General features: G+C 43.6%; 2 protein-coding genes across 9 annotated transcripts in view; one reads left to right on the top strand and one right to left on the bottom strand.

Moving 5' to 3' along the window:
* The window catches only part of REPS2 (RALBP1 associated Eps domain containing 2), a 185952-nt gene extending 176576 nt beyond the window's left edge, over positions 1 to 9376 (bottom strand). For 7 of the 8 annotated variants that reach the window (XM_079764421.1, XM_079764424.1, XM_079764423.1 and 4 more), the window contains exon 1: positions 9038 to 9376. In XM_079764421.1, the coding sequence (XP_079620547.1) occupies positions 9038 to 9271 (234 nt within the window). In that variant the 5' untranslated portion in view covers positions 9272 to 9376. Of the gene's footprint in view, positions 1 to 1543; positions 1572 to 9037 lie in introns of those variants that run through there. The other variant, XM_079764428.1, reaches the window with a different exon arrangement.
* Positions 9377 to 10335: 959 nt separating this feature from the next.
* LOC307095877 (zinc finger protein 706-like) lies at positions 10336 to 10768 on the top strand (the record flags this gene model as incomplete). The annotated part of the gene is made up of 1 exon (XM_079765467.1): positions 10336 to 10768. The coding sequence occupies one exon, from the start codon at positions 10336 to 10338 to the stop codon at positions 10564 to 10566; it is 231 nt and encodes a 76-aa protein (XP_079621593.1). The 3' UTR covers positions 10567 to 10768.
* Positions 10769 to 19794: the final 9026 nt, after the last annotated feature.

Raw genomic sequence — 19794 nt, 5'->3', positions numbered from 1 at the left:
TGTGGTTTGTTGGGTACACACATAATAGAAAGAAATGCTCGATTTCAGTCAGGGGTTAGTATAAAGATGTATTTTTCCCACATCTAAATTCACGGCCCCTGAACTGGACCCTGCTTTAGAGTATTCTGTGCTGGAGTGGGCATGCAGGGCATTCACATCTGCTTTTGCACTTTTTTTCCTGCCTCCTACTAGTTGAGAGGAAAAACAAACTGCCTAAAGGCTAAAATTGGAAATAATAACTTAGAAGATATATATTTGCCAGTTCTACTTGGCATAAGAAAATGAATTATGTATGCAAGTGTTTTTAGGAAGATAAAGAAATCTTGAAATGAGTGGTGAAGCTATATATACATATTCTGGCCGCAAAAAACTAATCAGAATAATTTTCTGCTTCAGAAAACTCTGCAAGGCAAGTGTGGTGGAAAGACGCTAAGGTGCTTCTCACCCCGAATAATTCTCACTTCCTGGTGTCTGTGCTTTTGTAGAATACTCTCCCCGCCCTTGAGTGCAGACAGAACCTGTGACTTGCTTCTAACCAACGGACTATGGCAAAGGTGATGGATGTCACTCATCTAAGTCAACTGGAGAGAATCTCCTACTGACCTCAGAGGAACAAACAGGCATGTTATGAACTGCCTATGGAGAGGGCCATGTGGCAAGGAACTTCGGGGTGGCCTCTAGGAGCTGAGGGCTTTAGTCCTAAAATCACAAGGAAATGAATTGTACTAACAACCACATGAGCTTGGAAGAGGTCTCCAAGCTCCAGAAAGGAATGCCGTTCAGCCAACAACTTGATTTTGACCTTGTAAAACTCTGAACTGAAGACCCAGTTAAGCCATGTCAGGACTCCTGACCCACAGAAATAATGAGATAATAAATGTATTGTTTTAAGCTGCAATTTAAATTAATGGAAATTCATTATAAAGTAATAGGTAACTAATGCAGTAACCAATGCGGGGGAGGGGGGACGACCAACCTAGTTTGCCTAGGACTGTCCTGGTTTGAAAACTGAAATCTCCACATCCTAGGAAACATCTGTCTGGAGCAACCCAGGTTAGTTGGTTACTGCTATGATCTGAACGTTTGTCCCCCCAAAACTCATATGTTGAAATCCTAATGCCTGACGTGATGGTATAAGAAAATGGGGCCTTTGGAAAATGCTTAGTCAAGGAGGGTGGATTCCTCATGAATGGTATTAGTGCCCTTATAGTAAGAGGCCAGAAAGCTCTTTAGCCCTTTCCACTATGTGAGGACAGGACAAGAAGGCACCAGCTATGAACCAGAAAGGGGCCTTCACCAGACCCCAAATATGCAGATCTTGGACTTCCAGCCTCCAGAACTATGAACAATAAATATGTTATCTATAAGCAACCAATCTGTAGCAATTGTTATAGCAGCCCAAACAGACTAAGACAGTTGCCCACCCATAGACATGTAAAAAAGAACAGAATGATATAATACATAATACTAGATGCTTGCCTTTAGGAAACATAGAAAGTTTCAAAAAACCTGGAAAGGACCCAAAGCTTCTTTAAAAACTTACCAGTAATGCACGGCCAGTGTGGCTCAGTGGTTGAACATCGACCTATGAAACAGGAAGTCACAGTTCAATTCCCGGTCAGGGCACATGCCCTGGTTGTGGGCTCGATCCATAGTGTGGAGTGTGCAGAAGGCAGCCAATCAGTGATTCTCTCTCATCATTAATGTTTCTCTCTCTCTCTCCCTTCCTCTCTGAAAGAAATAAAAATATATTTTTTAAAAAAGAAACATCAATGAGAGAGAATCATTGATCAGCTGTCTCCTGCATGCCCCACACTGGGGATCAAGCCCATAACCCCGGCGTATGCCCTAACTGGGAATGAAACCATGACTTCCTGGTTCATAGGTCAACACTCAACCACTGAGCCACGCCAGCTGGGCATCTCATCATTAATGTTTCAATCTCTTTCTCCCTCTCCCTTCCTCTCTGAAATCAATAAAAATATATATTTTTAAAAAGAAACATCAATAATGAGAGAGAATCATTGATCAGCTGTCTCCTGCATGCCCCACACTGGAGATCAAGCCCACAACCCCGGAATATGCCCTAATTGGGAATCGAACTGTGACCTCCTGGTTCATAGGTTGACACTGAACCACGCCAGCTGGGCATCTCTCCCTCTCCCGTCCTCTCTGAAATCAATAAAATTATATTTTTCAAAAGTTTCCAATGATTAGTGAAACAACTCAAGATTTCCTCAAAATCAATTTCCTATACCCTTAAAGTAGGGCAGTCCCTAGTTACGAGTATAAAACTAGGACAATGTTCAAATCCATCTTATATTTCTAGTCTTCACCTTGTTACTTTTTCCAAGTCCCTGTTGGTTTCCCCAATTATTCTAAATCAGTTCTCACACATTGTTATCTTAAAGACTGCCAATGGCTTGATTGCGTGGAACCATCTATCAGTCTTGCCATTTGACCATAGACCAGTTACTTTTCTGCCCATATTAAATCCCTGAATGTTTCATCTCCTCTAACCAACCCCAGATTTCTTCCTTAAATATAAAACCTATAAATCATATGATGTCTGAGATTTTCTTCAGGATAATATAAGGGGAAGGGAACAAAGGTGGGAATGCAGATAGAATGGAATTGATCATGTATTGATGGCTGTTCAGCCTGGGTGACAAGTGCAGAGGAGTTTAATGAACTTTTCCATCCACGTGTTTGTTTGAAAATTTCCATTTTAAAAAAGGATGAGAAAAAAGCGTATGAAAGCCTAATAAAGATCCGCTAACACTCTCAAGAATATCAGTGTGCATTTTGGTATCTATAAAGGCATTTTTAATATTTGTACGTGTTTAGAACAGTCCCCTGGTCATATGACATTCTATATAAAGAAAAATGGCACCTACTTTCCTTAGGTATAAAGGTCTCTACAACACCATAATTATGAGTCATTGTAAGAGTGGTTAATGAAGATTTTTTAAAAGGAAACATAAGGCCCTGGCCAGGTAGCTCAGTTGGTTAGAGTGTCATTATGATACACCAAGGTTGTGGGTTTGATCTCCAGTCAGGGCACGTACAAGAAACAACCAATAAAGAACAACAAATCTCTCTCTCTCTCTCTCTATCTCTATCTCTCTCTCATAGATTTTTTTTAAAAAAGACATAGCCTTAGCCAGTTTGGCTCAGTGGATAGAGCGTTGGCCTGTGGACTGAAGGGTCCCGGGTTTGATTCCAGTCAAGGGCACATGCCCGGGTTGTGGGCCCAACAGACATCCCCTGAGGGGTCCTGCAAGAGGGCGCAGGCTGGGCTGAGGGACCCCTCCCTCAGTGCACAAATCTCGTGCACCGGGCCTCTAGTAGTTAATAATAGTGTATTGTATACCTGAAAGTTGCTAAGAGGGTAAATCAAATAAGCTCATCATGAGAAAAAAATGTATATAAGTGTGTGGTGATGGATGTTAACTAGACTTATTATGGTAATCATTTCACAATATTAACAAATATAAAATCATTATGTTGTATACCTGAAACTAACATAATGCTATATATGTCAATTATATCTCAATGAAAAATAAAGACATTATTTCACAACAAAAAAAAGTTAACTATCATAAAAATAATTATGACTGCTTGAAATATGCACAGCATGCCCAGAGACTAAGATATCATCCTAAGAGATATATATTATAAAGGAATCTATACAGCCTGTTAATTCATTATGTCATACACAAAAGTTGCCAGTTTAAGGTAAACATTTTTTTCTAGATGTCATATTTAAAATATTTTCTTACTCAAACTGAAAAATAAAAACATTGGCATTGGAATGTAAGCTCAATGAGGACAGGGATTTGTATTTGATTCATTGCTATAACCATAGCAGCTAGAACAGTGTCTATCTGATGCACAATAGAAACTCAAATGACTCAAATACCCTTCAAACCCAATCCTGATTCCCACCACACCCTATGCCTTCTAGTAAAACACTAGCCATTGAATACCAATGAGATACTTCACAACCTGGGAAACCCATCACTCCAACATTTCTAGTTTTTTGTCTTAAAGTATTCAACAAAAACTACTTACCTGTTTCTCAGATATTGATATTCTCCTTTTTTAACTTGTGTTTCATTCTACCATTTTTCTAGCTAATATTAAAATCCTGCTTTTAAAATAAATCAACACATGAACATAAATACTCTATAAAGGGTCCAAAAGGCCTTTTAAAATAGGCTATTTTGATGCATTAAAATAATTCAAGATGGCAAATAAGCACATGAAAAGATACTCAAAATCTTATGTCATTAGGGAATTGCAAATTAAAAGAACAATGAGCCCTGGCCAGTGGTGTTCAGTGGGTAGAGTGTCACCCTACATACCCAAGGGTGACAGGTCCAATTCCCTGTCAAGGGCACAAACTTGGGTTGCAAGTTCGATCCATGGGAAGTAACAAATCGATATGAGTTTCTTTCTCTTTTCCCCTCCTTGCCCCCTAACCCCTTCCTTTATCCCTCCCTCCCTTCCACTCTCTCTGAAAATCAATGGAAAAAATATCCTCGGGTGAGAGTTAACCAAAAATAAAATAAAAAGAACAATGAGATACAACTACATACCCATTAAAATAGCCAAAATCTTGAAAACTGACAACAACAAATGCTGACAAGAATGTGGAACAGCAAGAACTCTCATTCACTGCTAGGGGGGTTGCAAAATGGTACATCCACTTTGGAAAACAGTTTGGCAGTTTCTTATAAAACTAAACATACTTTTACCATATGATCCAGCAATCATGATCCTTGGTATTTACACAAAGGATTTGAAAACCTAAGTACACACAGATGTTTATAGCAACTTTATCCATAATTGCCAAACTTAAAAGCCACCAAGACGTCCTCCAATTGGTGGATGGATAAACAAACTATGGTACATCCAGACAATAAAATATTACTCATCACTAAAAAGAAATAAGCCATCAAGCTATGAAAAGATATGGAAGAATCTTAAATACATATCACTAAATGAAAGAAACCAATCTGAAAAGATTACATACTGTGTGAATCCACTATATGACAATCTGAAAAAGGCATAACTATGGAGACAGTAAAAAGATCAGTTGCCTGCCCAGCCAGTATGGATCAGTGGTTGAGTGCCGCTCTCTGAACCAGGAGGTCGAGGTTTGATTCCCAGTCAGGGCATATTCCCAGTTTGTGGGCTTGATCCCGTTAGGGGCATGGAGGAGGCAGCTGATCAATTATTCTCCCTCATCATTGATGTTTCTGCCTCTCTTTCCCTCTCCCTTCCTCTCTGAGATCAATAAAAATATATATTTTTTAAAAGATCAGTTGCCTGCCAAGGGTTGGGGGTAAGAGGAAGAGATGAAGCACAGAGATGGAGCATACAGGATTTTAGGGCAGTGAAAATACTCTGTATGATATTATAATGATGGATACATGTCATTATACATTTGCCCAAACCCATAGATTGCACATCACCAAGAGTGAATCATAATGTAAACTATGAACTCTGGGTGATTATGATGTGCTAATGTAGGTTCATCAATTGTAACAAATGTACCACTCTGGTGGGGCATGTTGATCATGGAAATAGCTGTGCAGGTGTGGGGGTGAGTGGTATATGGGAACCCTGTACCTTCCCCTCAGTTTTGTTGTGAACTCCAAACTGCTCTGAATAAATAAAGTCTATTAAAAATATATATATAGTAAATATTATATATTTCAACTGAAAAAAATTCCTAAGATAATTTACTTCCATAACAAAGTAGCAGGTGTAGTAGTTTGTTTTATTCAAAGGAGAAGACAAAATTAAATATTTTTTTTAATTTCTTTATTAAGATGTTACATGTGTGTCCTTATTCCCCCATTTCCCCCCTACTCCCCCACTCATGCCCTCGCCCCCCTGTTGTCTGTGTCCATTGGTTGTGCTTATATGCATGCATACAAGTCCTTTGGTTGATCTCTCCCCCTTACCCCCACCCTCCCCTACCTTCCCTCTGAGGTTTGATGGTCTGATCGATGTTTCTCTGTCTCTGGATCTATTTTTGTTCATCTACTTTATGTTGTTCATTATATTCCATAAATGAGTGAGATCATGTGATATTTCTTTCCCTGACTGGCTTATTTCACTTAGCATAATGCTCTCCAGTTCCATCCATGCTGTTGCAAATGGTAAGAACTAAAATTAAGTATTTTTATAGAACACTTAATCCAGATAAGATTTTCGCCCTTCCTGAAACATTATGGTAATCTTAATTGTATGCTTATTAAGGAGAACATCTGACTGTTACTATAGAAACTATCTGAGCTAGCTAGTGCTTTCATGATTTGAGCAGTTATACCTGTTGGGCCACTTAATCCTGAACTTACATCTAAATATTTTAAAGAATGGCTAATGTTGCCTAGCCAGTGTGGCTAAGTGGTTGAGCACTGACCCATGAACCAGGAGGTCAGGGTTCGATTCCCAGTTTGGGGCTCCATCCCCAGTAGCGGGCATGCAGGAGGCAGCTGATCAGTGATTTTCTCTTGGCATTGATGTTTCTATCCCTCTCTCCCTCTCCCTACATCTCTCTGAAATCAATAAAAACATATTGAAAGACGAAGGAAGGAAGGAAGGAAGGAAGGAAGGAAGGAAGGAAGGAAGGAAGGAAGGAAGGAAGGAAGGAAGGAAGGAAGGAAGGAAGGAAGGAAAGCTAATATACCTATAGTGTAGTGCAACTCAAGGTGAATGAAGAATGTGGGTGCACACACACACATATACATACTCAGACACATACCACCACACAACACCAAAGTGGCTGGTAAAAATTAAGTGACTGTTGGCTGCTGGCTTTGTTTTAATCTCTTCTAATTACATTTCCCTGTCCAGGATGCCTTTCCTGTTCATTTTCACCTGTAAAAACAATATTGGAGCCCAGCTGGTGTGGCAGCTCAGTGGTTGAGCACCGACCCATGAACCAAGAGGTCATGATTCGATTCCCTTGGTCAGAGCACACGTGTGGGTTTCCAGCTCGATCCCCAGTGCAGGCATGCAGGAGGCAGCTGATCGATGATTCTCTCTCATCATTGATGTTTCTTTCTGTCTCTCTCTCCCTCTCCCTTCCTCTCTCTGAAAATCAATAAAAACATTTTTTAAAGGAATACTAGATGGTTCTGATTGTGTTGGGTTAATGGGGAAGGGTGCATTTTATTTTGCTGGCTGAAAAGGGGAGCTTCAAGCTCTGAGATTTACTACAAGCAATCTGATGGTCCCCTTTTGCCAGTCTTTTTGCAAGCAGATTTCCACTGAACATCAAGAATAGAATCTCATTCATGCAAAGGCACTGTGCCTTGGGTTCTTCTTAAATTACCTATAGTTCAAGGGAGCATGGGTTCTAACACCAGGAAAGCCCTCTCCCCAACTCCTAAGGAGCAGTCACCCAACATACTCAGAATTAATATACACACCTTCTCACACTCCATGCATTACTAACAACATAAGCCTTAAAAGGTGCCCAGCTGTCACATGCTGTGTGGTCTGTCACTTATTCCTTTTTGAGTGGAGAAGTAGTGACAGCATTTAATAAACTGATTATGCTTGGGAGTATTCTGAGGGCCTGATGTAATAACCATGGTTTGTGTTTGAAGGCATTTTTTCTCTACCTGGTCCAACTCAACTGCTCAACAGTAGTGGCAGAACTATCTACATATCAAGGAATTTTTAAAATGTATTGGGTGGCATTGGTTAATAAAATGATACAGGTTTCAGGTATACATTTCTACAATATATCATCTGTATATTGTATTGTGTTTACCACCCCAAGTCAAGTCTCCTTCCATCACCATTTTCAAGGACTTTTTAAGGGACAATCAGCCACGCTAAATTCCGTGAATACTAATTATATTTTCAGAAATCCTGAATGCTAAAAGGTGAAAGATTACAGAATGGCTAAAGTTACGCTCACATAGAGGTATAATCATGCTCCAGCGGTATAAAAAAAAATATCTACAAACAATGATACTGCAAGTGAGCCATAAAACCCTCCGTGCACCTTCGGAATTAGATTTTAAAGTACCACTCCCCGCTCTACATATTCCACTGATGTTAACTTCATACTGGCTATTGCTTTTAACAAAAGCTCCATTTCACGTTTTGGGCCTGATATGAAGAATCTCATGACCATTTAGGGCCGGTAACATCAAAAGACAATGTGCTTATCAAGTTGTCTTTCTCCAAGCTCCAAGGAGAGCACAAAACAAAAACAGCATCTGCTGTGGATCATCCCCTCCTCATTTTCCAGGTTTGGAGCGGCCAAAAAGAGGTGGCTATGACACACATTACTTTCCAATTCTATTTCCAAGTCCAAGCAATGATAATATGGGCAATACAGCTGGCCCCCACAGTGGACCTCGGGGTCCACCTCTAGCCCTAAACTGGAAGCTTGCTCTGTCCTGCCAGATGTCCTCTTGCAGCCCGTGTCCACGCTCTGCAACCTGTCAATACGGCTTTCCAGTTTAATACTAATTTTCAGAAATATGTTAGTAGTAGGCAATATATAGGGTAGATATATACATAGAGAGGGAGGCAACATTTAGTCTTGGGCCGCCGGCCCTATAGACATACACATCACACATCCTTCAAGTTCCAATCCCAGCAAGGCACCCCAAGCGCCCACCCCTTCCCACCCACCCAGGAGAGGGAAGGGCAGGAGCCCGGAGCAGAGGTTAAACCAGACACCAGCCAAAACAAACGCCACTTCCAGAACAAGGCAAACTTTGGGTCTGGGTGGCTTCAGAGCCCCAGAAATGGCAGGAGGAGGGGAGGGAGTACCAGTCCGGCTCAGGGGAGGAGGACGCTGAGCGCACCCAGCACGGCTGTGCTGCAGAGGAAGCTGGTGTCCCCCGGGGAACGAGGGCTTCGTCTCCGTTCCCAGCCGCGAAGCCCCTTCCTTGCCACCTGGCCGCGGCCTCCGGGTCCCTGCGAGCAGCCCTGTCGCCCCACCCCTTGTCCCTACAGAAACGATCCCCTCCAGACCCGCAGGGGCACGAGGACCTACCTGGTGCAGGGTCTCGGCGGGGAGCTGCGACGCCCGAAACAGGTCGGCCACGGGGCCCGCGGCTGCGGTGGCTGCGCTGGGGGCGGCCCTGGCGGCCTCGGGGGGCCCGGACCCGGGGCCCCCACTTGCAGCGCCGGTGCAGCGCGCGAAGAGCTCGGAGTAGCACTGCTGCTCGCCCTCGCTCAGCAGCAGCGGCGGCCCCGCGCCGCAGCCCGCGCCCGCTGCCGCCTCCATCGGGCCTGGAGGAGGGCCCGTCGGAGCACTGTCCCCCGGGTCGGGGCGCCGCTGCCTTCACCGCAGCCTTCGCAGCCTCAGCCTTGGCCTCGGCCGCCGCCGCCGCCGCCGCCACCGCCCCCACGCCCCGCAGCTGCCGCGGCCTCTTCCTCCCGGCGCCGCCGGCCCCGCCCCCGGACTTGAATGTTGTGCCTCAGCGGCGCGGCACATGGAGACAGGCGCGACGCGGGCCAATCGGAGCCGGGGGTCTCGCCCTGGCCCCGCCCCGGCCCCGCCCCCGCCTCACCTGGTGAAAAATACCGCGCACCTCCCGCCCTGCAGGGGGTCCCAGGCTCCGCCCCGCTGCCGGGCCAGAGAGGGCTGGGCCAGCGCCGTTCAAGCGCACCCTGCACCGGAGGGGGGGGCGCTCTTTGCTCTCCGCCCTGGCCGGGAAAGGGCCCCACCTGGAGAATGGCTCTTTTCAGGGGGCGGGGAGAGCTGTGGCGTTTTCTCCCTAGGATGCTGGAACGAGTGCCCGGCCCTATGCGTGCCTCCCCAGAGGCGCCCCTTTTTCCACCGCTATGCTGGTTAGGGCCCTGAAAAGCTGAAGGATGGAGATCTTCAGACGACTGAGGTCCCGGTGACTCCCCATCGCGTTCAGGGTGGCGACGAGGTTAGGCCACTTTCTGCGAGATGGCTCAAAGCTGGAGTTGAGCCTTAAAAAGGAATGACATTGGTTAGTGAATATTAAATACTAGAGTAATAGGAGTAAAAAAAAAAAAGGCCCTGGAAAGAATTGCACATGTACATGCATTAAGCCTCTCTCTCTGGGAAACACTAACCCAAAGAAAAAATAGACACCTCGAGTGGCCTTCCCAAGGCTGAGGCGGCGGTGGGTGTACGCGGCGGTGGCTCCTCTTTCCCCTCCTCAGTGTGTGGAGGAGACCAAAACCGTGCTGGGTGCTCTCCCCTTTCCTCTGCGTCTGGACACCTCCCCCCTCCCCCCCCCCCCCCCCCCCGCGCCCCTCTGCCTGGCCCCTTCGCGCTGCGAGGTCTCTCAGAAGCAAGACTGTCCCGGCCCGGATATGGCTCGTGGACAGCAGACGATTCCGTCTCAGCAGAAAAATGCCAAAAAGCAATCTGGACAGAAGAAGAAACAAGGACAGGACCAAAAGGCTGCTGCCAGAGCTGCCTTAGTATATACCCGCACTGTCTGTGGGACACAAATGCCAGACCCTAAGACCTTCCAGCAGCACTTTGAGAGCAAGCATCCCAAGACTCCACTTCCTCCAGAATGGGCTGATGTCCAGGCATAACGTTGTTTACAGGCGAATTCATGACGCCTTTGACTCTTCTACTGTCTCAGACCTTAGGTAGCAAACCTGCAGCTGCTTTTCTAACAAACTGTTGATCAGCAAAAATAAAGGGGCTACAGAAACACTCATTTGTATGCTGTTCCCTTTTGGGCTTCATGCAAAGACACTTCTGTGTAAATGTACAGTTGACTCTCATTTGGAAATCTGAGAGTCAGTCCATCCTTGTTATAAAAATGTTTTACAATTGTAACTATATTGATGCTCAGATTGTGTAAAATAACTCATTTAATAAAGTAGTACTTTGATTTTACAACAAAAACAAACGACATCTCAAGAAATAGCACGGATGATACAGACTTTGGTATTTGGGTCAGCTAAAATAAGGACCAAGGACAGGAAAAGAAAAAACATCAGCAGATGGTTAAGGAGGGGGGAGATACAGAAGAAGAAAAAAGAAAAATTATGTCAATTCATAAATGATGGCCAAGGTAATACTTCCCTTTTGGAATCTAAAGAAATGAAATAGAGGAGAGGATCCACTCCAAAAGCAGGTAGTTCTTCACTAAGTTTTCCTTACCTGACATTTTGCTTCAGACCTGCCAGGAGAGAATTAAGACAGCAGTAGGCTTGGGACAAGAGTACAGGAAGGATAGGTGAGTTGGGAGCAGCAAAGACTAACTTAGCTGGGGAACTTCCATTTCAAAATCTCACCACCATTGTATTTGCCACAACTGTAAGACCTTCTCGGGAAAATTGCAAGCCAAGAAATCATATTTATTCTCTTCTACCATCCCAACTGTACTTGGGCTTCCCTGAGAAAGGCCCACCATTCTAACAAAGGTTAAAAAGGGACCCACTTGCCCTAGCTGGTTTGGCTCAGTGGATAGAGCTTTGGCCTGTGGGCTAAAGGGTCCTGGGTTCAATTCCAGCCAAGGACACGTGCCTGGGTTGCAGGCTTGATCCGCCCCCCACCCCCCCGTGAGTAGGGGGCGGGCAGGAGGCAGCCGATGGATGATTCTCTCTCATCATTGATGTTTCTGTCTCTCTATCCCCTTCCCTTCCTCTCTGAAATCAATAAAAATATTTTTTAAAAGGGACACACACTTTGTGATAAATGCCAAACCCTAATTTCCCCTACAACTCCTACGAAAAGAAATATGAGGTGTGATGATCCCTAACATTCGTATAGTTCAAAGCTACATTACCTCCTTTAAGCCTCACAGTAACTCTCAGGTAGGTTGGAAAAACATTTTTTTAAATATATTTTATCGAATTTTTACAGAGAGGAAGAGAGAGGGATAGAGAGTTAGAAACATCGATCAGCTGCCTCTTGCACACCCCCTACTAGGGATGTGCCCGCAACCAAGGTACATGCCCTTGACCGGAATCGAACCTGGGACCCCTGAGTCCGCAGGCCGACGCTCTATCCACTGAGCCAAACCGATTTCGGCGGAAAAACATTTTTATCTAAATTTTACAGATGAGAAAATGGATGCAGAGATGGTGTGATACTATATTTGAAGCTGATCTGCATTACTCAACTCGGTATAATAAACTTGACAGATATTTCTTAAGCACCAGATTCTGCAGAGATGGGTAGAAAGTCTCACATCTGTGCCTATCAATCAACACTTTCTGGTAGAACATGGAGTATTGATGGTGCCCCTCCAGGAGTACTGTGAGGGATTTAAAAAAAAAATAAAGATGTGTTGCTTTCAAGGAGTCTGCAGCCTCACCGGAAAAGACAAAACTGATACAACAAATAAAAACAAACAATAAAAGACAATATACAATTAAGTGCTAAATTGTGTACTCCGGGCTAAGTGCTGTAGGAGTTTAGAGAAGAGAGAAAATCCATGAGCCAGAGCTCAACCAGGAAGGTTTGATGAAGGGGACCCAAGATGGATGTTGACGAATGGGTGGGACTGGAGAAGCTGAAGGACCAGACAAAGAGTTAGGGTCACGGGAGAGGCAAGAGCCCAGAGACTTGGTGCCAAGGATGAGGGACTGCAGGCTGGAGCAGGAAGGAGGGGCGGCCTCTGATGGGTTCTGGGATGCTGGAAGGGAAACTGCTCAACAATGAATGGATGGATGGATGGATGGATGGATGGATGGACGGACGGACAGACGGACGGACTGACGGACAAGAGGCACACCCAGAGTGACCCAATAGCAATAATATTTAAAACAAGGACACAGGAGGAGAAAATGGCATTTTAAAAATGTTTTAATATCTAAGGAATTCTAAGCACTGTTCTTTACTTCTACAACAGCTTTTTTAATACAAGAAATAGTTATCAAACTTCAAAATAGACAGATAAGAATATAAAACTATAAACACTCATATCACTTAAGGCTGACAGTAAATAAGAACATTTTAGAAGAGAATTTCTGTATACCCTTGCAGTTCTAAACTTACACACTTGTTTCAGCTCCATCATGGCCAGAAAGATAATATATTCGGGAGTAGCCAAGAGATAGTCTTTAAGTTATGCTTTTTTTCCCTTTTAAATCCAGCATCAGTGCCCTGCATAAAGATGACCACAAACTCAGAACAAGGTAGTGATTACTTCTAGGGAAAAGTTTTCTAAAGCAGGGGTTGTAAAACTAAGACCAGTTGCCTGATTTTGTATAGCTCATGAAATAAGAATGGGTTTTACATTTTTTTAATGGCTGAAAAAAAATTAGTGTTTCCTGTGCACTGAATAATATTTCAGGACACATAAAAATTATATGAAACATACATTTGCCAAGCTGGCATGGCTCAGTGATTGAGCATCAACCTATGAACCAGAAGATTGCAGTTCGATTCCCCATCAGGGCACATGCCCAGGTTGCAGGCTAGATCCCCAGTGTGGGGCATGCGGGAGGCAGATGATCAATGATTCTCTCTCATCATTTAGTTTTCTATCTCTCTCTTCCTCTCTGAAATCAATAAACATATGCATTAAAAGAAAAAAAAGAAACATTTCAGTGTCCATAACCAAGTTTGGTTGGAACACAGTCATGTGTTGTCTGTGGTTGTTTTCACACTATCATGGCAGAGTTGGGTTGTTGCCTAAAATATTTACTCTCTGACCCTTTATTTAAAAAATTTGTTGACTTCTAAAGTATGAAAACCTAATAGCTTTTTTTGCCTACAGCCAATCTTTGGGTCACCTGGGAGGGGTCGGTATGGAGAATTCAATTTGAGCTTCCGAATTTTCATGAGTGTTATTGAGATACTTTATATTCTATCTCAAAGACTGGTGAACTTTAAAAAGTACTCTTGAGGACTGACCACTGTAAGTAGCCCCTGTTGTAGGTGGCAGGAAAGACACTGGGTGTTAGACCGGTGGGGGTCAGACCAGGCCTGGGTTCAACAACCTCCATACTCAGAAAGAATTCAGAGCCAAGACCCAAACTATAAGAAAACTTTATTTGTAAAATCATAGAGGTAGAAGAAGTAATTTGTAAAAGAGATGGGCTGAGGAAACGAGTTGTGGAAGCAAAAGAAGGGCCCTCGGAGCTTGGGAGTGAGGAAAGTGATGGCAAGGCGCCTAGAGGGTGGAAAAGGGGAAAGGGAGACTGAAAAGGGAAAGGCACCAGCATGCTCCCTGGAGGGAGAGCCCTCTGGGTCCTCCACCCTAAGGGTTTTAAGGGTGGAGATTTTAGGGGAGGTCCCAGGGGAAGATCTCAATAGAATAGTCAGCAGCTTTCCAGGTGTGTCCTTTCAGGGTCTAAGTCTCCACTGATTGGTCGGTGGTCCTGAGGTCAGCCATGGGGTTGCTGGTCTGGTTTTATTGCTTTTCTCAGCCTGGAGCTAAAATACAACTGAGGTCTAAATGTTATCTCTAGGGAGGAAAGGTCAGGGGGTCCAAACTGCATGACATCAATATGCTAGGGGATAAAGGCCACTCTGGGGGCAAGGCCCCACCCTACAATTGTCCTTTGCTAGGCTTTCCACCTGGGGCTTTCCACCCTGGAGACCTCCTGTACCATCATCCTTGCTCTGCTCATGTCTAACTGCCTACCACACCCACTCACCCTTGATCACAGTTTCCCTTTCCATGGTTTCAGTTACCCTTGGTCAACCATGGTCCAAAAATATCCAATGGAAAATTCAAGAAATAAGACACTTCATAAGCTTTAAATTGTGTGCCGTTCTGAGTAACGTAATGAAATCTCCCACCATGCTACCTGAGAGGTGAATCTTGCCTTTGTCCAGCGTTTCCACATTGGATTCACTCCTCATCCCTCCCTCCCCCCCCCTCCCCCGCATTAGTCACTCAGTAGTTGAGTTATCAGATGACTGGAGTATCACAGTACTTGTTTTCAAGTCATGCTTTTAGTAGCCTCAGGCTATGTCACAATGCCCAAGTCATTCACTTCACTTCATTCCTTCACGTACGCATTGTATCATCTCACATTATCTACAAGAAAGGTGAGTACAGTACAATAAGATATTTTTAGAAAGACCACATTCACATAACTTTTATTACATATATTGTTATAATATTTCATTTTATAATTAGCTATTGTTAACCTCTTACTGTGCCTAATAAATTAAGCTTTATCACAGGTTATGTGCATATAGGAAAAAAACGTAGTATATACACTGAGTGGCCAGATTATTATGATCTCTGAACGCATAATAATCTGGCCACTCAGTATATATATATTAGAGGCCCCGGCACATGAATTCGTGCATGGGTGGGATCTGGCCAGCCTGGCCAGGGGGAGGGGACATGGGCGGATGGCCGGCCTGCCTGCTGGTCAAACTCCTGATCGAGGGGACAATTTGCATATTAGCTTTTTGTTATATAGGATATACACTGAGTGCCCAGATTATTATGTGTTCAGAGATCATAATAATCTGGCCACTCAGTGTATAAGGTTCGGTACTATCCGAGGTTTCAGGCATCCACTGGGGGTCCTGGAACGTATCCCCATAGATATGGGGGAGGGGCTACTGTAAACATTAAATAATCATTTGTTTGGCTGATTTTAACTTTTTTTTTTCTGCAAGAAGTGAAGAAAGGTAGATCTTTAACAGTGGAGGAGGGAATACTATTACCATGGCAGCATTTTTTCATGAGAAACTTTCCTCTCTACTCCTAGGAGGGAATATTGATGAAGTAACATTGCCACTTCTCACAGCTCTTCTCATTTACTCTTCTCTAAGGAAGAAGTGATGGGAGGGAGAAGAAACTGATCATTCTTGGCTCCAATAGTGTCTCTATGTCCCTCTCTGTCTCCCTCTGTTCCTCTCTTTCTCTTTCCCTTCCCCTCTCCCTCTCTCTCTACCACCACCACCCTTGAATTCTGCTACCTTCAGAGGGGACTCCATTCTATCTCTGCTTCTGCATGCAAAGCACACCTAGGTTGGGGCCACTCTCTGTTCCCACTTGCAGGACTTGATGGGTATAATACATCAATTTCCTTTCAGCTTCCTAGGTAAGGGCATATTTTGCAGATGCTCTCTGAAGTGGGGAAGCAATGGGGAAGAGATAGTAAGAAGACGCCTGATTGTGGCCACAAGCCCAGTCCAAATGTCCAGTCCAATTCCAGCAACTATGAAGCTGACGTATCCTCATGGACCTTACCCAATTCATTCTACACTCATAGAGAAAAAGAGGGATTGGAGTACTTGCACCCTTGTATGCCCTACAAACCACTAATAACAATAGAATCATACAAGTTACAGTCTCCCATAAAGCCAGTTTTGAACATTGATGAAATTATATCCTGTACCCATCCGTGTGTGTGTGTGTGTGTGTGTGTGTGAGAGAGAGAGAGAGAGAGAGAGAGAGAGAGAGAGAGAGAGAGAGACCTCCTTTTCCCTATACCAGATCCATCCTCTGAAGAAAAAGCTTGACAAATTGAGAAGGTGGCTGTTCTCAAGCAACAGCTTGTTCTCAGCAGCCCTGCTGGCCTCTTATGTAAGTTATCAGACAGTTCACCTCTCTCCATGGAATGAAGCCTTTGGTAGTCCTGGGAATGGCTCAGCAAAAACGTTAAAGCTTTCTGTGCACTGGGAAAGTCCAATAGTCATGTCAGACAAACTGGAGCCAACAGTTCTCACTACTCATTAACAATAGCAAGCTGTCTAACCTTAGGCAGGCAGCTTCCTGCTTTGTTTCCCTGAACAGGATTTTGGATAGTAATTATCCTAGCCATATATTTTCCTGGTGCTTTTTTAAATCACCTATAACACTCAAATATACTTCAGAGCTTTTTTTCTGTTTTAAGGAATTAAAAACATTTCTTATTTAGCACTTCGGTCATCATAAATTTGAGCAAGAATTATTATTTATTAAATTGATAAAATTCTGAAAATCAACTTTTCAGAAGCTATTCGTGTTTCTGAAAAATGTGGGGTTCACTAAATGAGTCAGGGCAGGCTAACTACTGAAACAAGCAGTAATGATTTGTTTCTTGCTCATGTCACAGTACAACAATGGTCATGGATGGGGGTTGTTCATTCAAAGACACCCTCTAGTAGCTCCTCCATCCCCTGGGGCCTCAAAGTCCTCCACTAGGTGCTCTGCACTTGACAGTTATAAAAATAAAGAGCTCAGCAGAGTTGGAAAGAGAGAGTGCATGGAAGATTGCTTTCACAGTGGAGTTTATGGGGTAGGACCAGAGGTGGCCTGCTTTCTATTGATTAGAGCTGAGTCATATGGTCATACCAAACTGCAAGGGAGTCTGGGAAATGTAGTCAAGCTGTATACCCAGGAAGAAGAAATGGGTTTGGGGAACATATAGCCAGATTCTGACATAATTACCATGTAAAACTTTCAGACCTATTGTAGACACTGTTAGTTCACTGCCAAGATTCCTGTCACCAGGCAATGCACCCTTCAGTGAGTGTTGTCTGATAATGGCTCACAACTGCTACTTTCTTTAAAGACTTCCCCTGGAGCCAACTGGAGCCACTTCAGGTTACAACTCCACACTCTCCCCGCCCCTACCGCCTCCCCTCCCACCCTCCACCCTCCCAACCCCCCCACCCCCGCTGCAGAGCAGCCCATAGCCAATGGCTAGCTAACAGGAAGGATAAAAAGCTAGCCCCTTGCCTCAAGGTGAAACCAACTTTTACAGTACAAATCATGTTCCAGAGAGCCCTGTGGGATGAGGCTGAGTCAAGTCTCCAGCTGAGACATCCTTACTCAGCTCTTTCCCCTGCCCCATCCAGCTTCCCTCACTGAGAGCTCTCCCTCAACAGAGCACTTAAATTCGAATCTCCATTTCAGTTTCTGCTCCCAGAGAACCCAACCTGAGCCAGGATTTTACATCAGAATAATACATCTCACATCTCTTAGAAAAAGCTTGAGCAACACAAGTTGATCTGCAAATATTTAAGAGATCTCAGTAGAGTATATATAGTCTTACACTCAATAAACAAAGACCACTTTCCCAGCGCCGCAAACACAATCATTTTATGGTGAATATGGATTGTGGTCTCATTCTTCATTTTTTCCTGCCCTTTTCTATATTGACCAAGTTGATGGGACTATTGGGTCATCTAGGATCTGAGTCTCAGCCTTGCAAGGCCAGAAATACGTATATCACTTCTTTGAAGGCATGGCAACCCATAGGAGAGGGCAGGTACATAAATCACAATTCCAGTTAACTGATTTACATCCGCAGCCCTATGCTCTGTGAATCGTAATTCTCACACACATAGCATTTCCCTTCTATGTGCATAATGGGGGGGGGGGCAGATATTCACAAAGTATTCTCCAACAGTCAGCATTAGCAGGTAAAACTACTGGGCTTTCTCTTATTAACAGTGAGAAAGCTTCTGGTGTGTGTCCTCTGTAACAATATCCACTTCACAGTATAAACAGGTACTATTATTGTGTTCACTTACAATTCCAGAAGGTAAGGCACAACTTGGCAAAAAAAAATTAAATTTATTTTTTGTATCCTAAAGTAAGGTGCAATAAATCAAACTTTTGAGAACAGTCTTACATTCCATATTGAGGGGGAAAGACTCCTCCACACAGAAATTAGGGTCTTTCCTTCTTGTTCCTCGTTAAACCGTTACAGCAATGTTTCATCATTCACTTACTATCATATACACAACAAAAAAAGATTAGAAAAATCACAAAAACATCTTGAACATCCAGCTGCTCTCACCAATACATCAACTCTTAGGTTTAAGACATGCACTAGGAAAACTTCAGCAGTTATAAAATAGAAAAAGAGACACTAAGGCTACAAAAATAAAAAATAAATGAGGTAGGTAACTAAGCTTTCATACCTAGGACTTGCCTGTTCCAACTTTGTAGCCTTCATGCAATACTCATGAAGAGAAATCTTCATAATTATTTGGCATAAGCTACATCAAGGAAATTTTTTAAATAAAATTAGTATGTGAAACCCTGGCCGGGTGGCTTGGTTAGTTGGAGCATCCTCCCATACACCAAAAGGTGGTGGGTTGGATTTCCAGTCAAGGCACATATTTAGGTTTTGGGTTTGATCCCTGATTGGGGCCCATACAGGAGGCAACTGGTTGATGTTTCTCACATCAATATTTGTTTCTCATTAGTAAAAAGATATCCTCGGGTGAGGATAGTATGTGAACCTATGAGAAAACACGCCCTTCCATGAGTTTCTTCAAGAATGAAAACCAAAAAAAAAAAAAAAAAAAGAATGAAAACCCACTTATTTTATAGAATAGGCATTGGTGAACTAAACTAAGTCACCTGAGATCCCCTGCTCGGGTGCCCACCTTTTCTGGTGTTCAGGAAGAAGGTGGCATTTGGAGAGCACAGGGAATAATACATTAGCACTCTTAGGGTTCCAACTGAACTGTACTTCAATAAGCAGCAGCACATACATTGATTCCCTAAGAACTAAAATCAGTCCATTTGAGGGCATCCTACTTAAGATTCCAAGGTTAAAGGAATTTTGTAATTCTACAATGTTAGTTTTTATAAAAGTACATTCAAAAAAAGGCCCTGGCTGGGTAGCTCAGTTGGTTAGAGCATTGTCCCAATACGCCAAGTTTGCAGGTTCCATCCCTGGTCAGGGCACATACAAGAATAAACCAATGAATGCATAAATCATTGGAATAATTTCAATGTTTCTCTTTGCCTTTCTCTCTCCCTCTAAAAAAAAAATCAATAATTTTCAAGGAAGGAAAGAAGGAAGGAAGGAAGGAAGGAAGGAAGGAAGGAAGGAAGGAAGGAAGGAAGGAAGGAAGGAAGGAAGGAAGGAAGGAAGGAAGGGAGGGTGCAG

This window comes from Cnephaeus nilssonii (genome assembly GCF_951640355.1).
Source record: "Cnephaeus nilssonii genome assembly, chromosome: X".
In the NCBI taxonomy this organism is placed as follows: Eukaryota; Metazoa; Chordata; class Mammalia; order Chiroptera; family Vespertilionidae; genus Cnephaeus; species Cnephaeus nilssonii.
The sequence above is the reverse complement of the archived record's forward strand: the minus strand, read 5'-3'. Positions and strand labels throughout refer to the sequence as shown.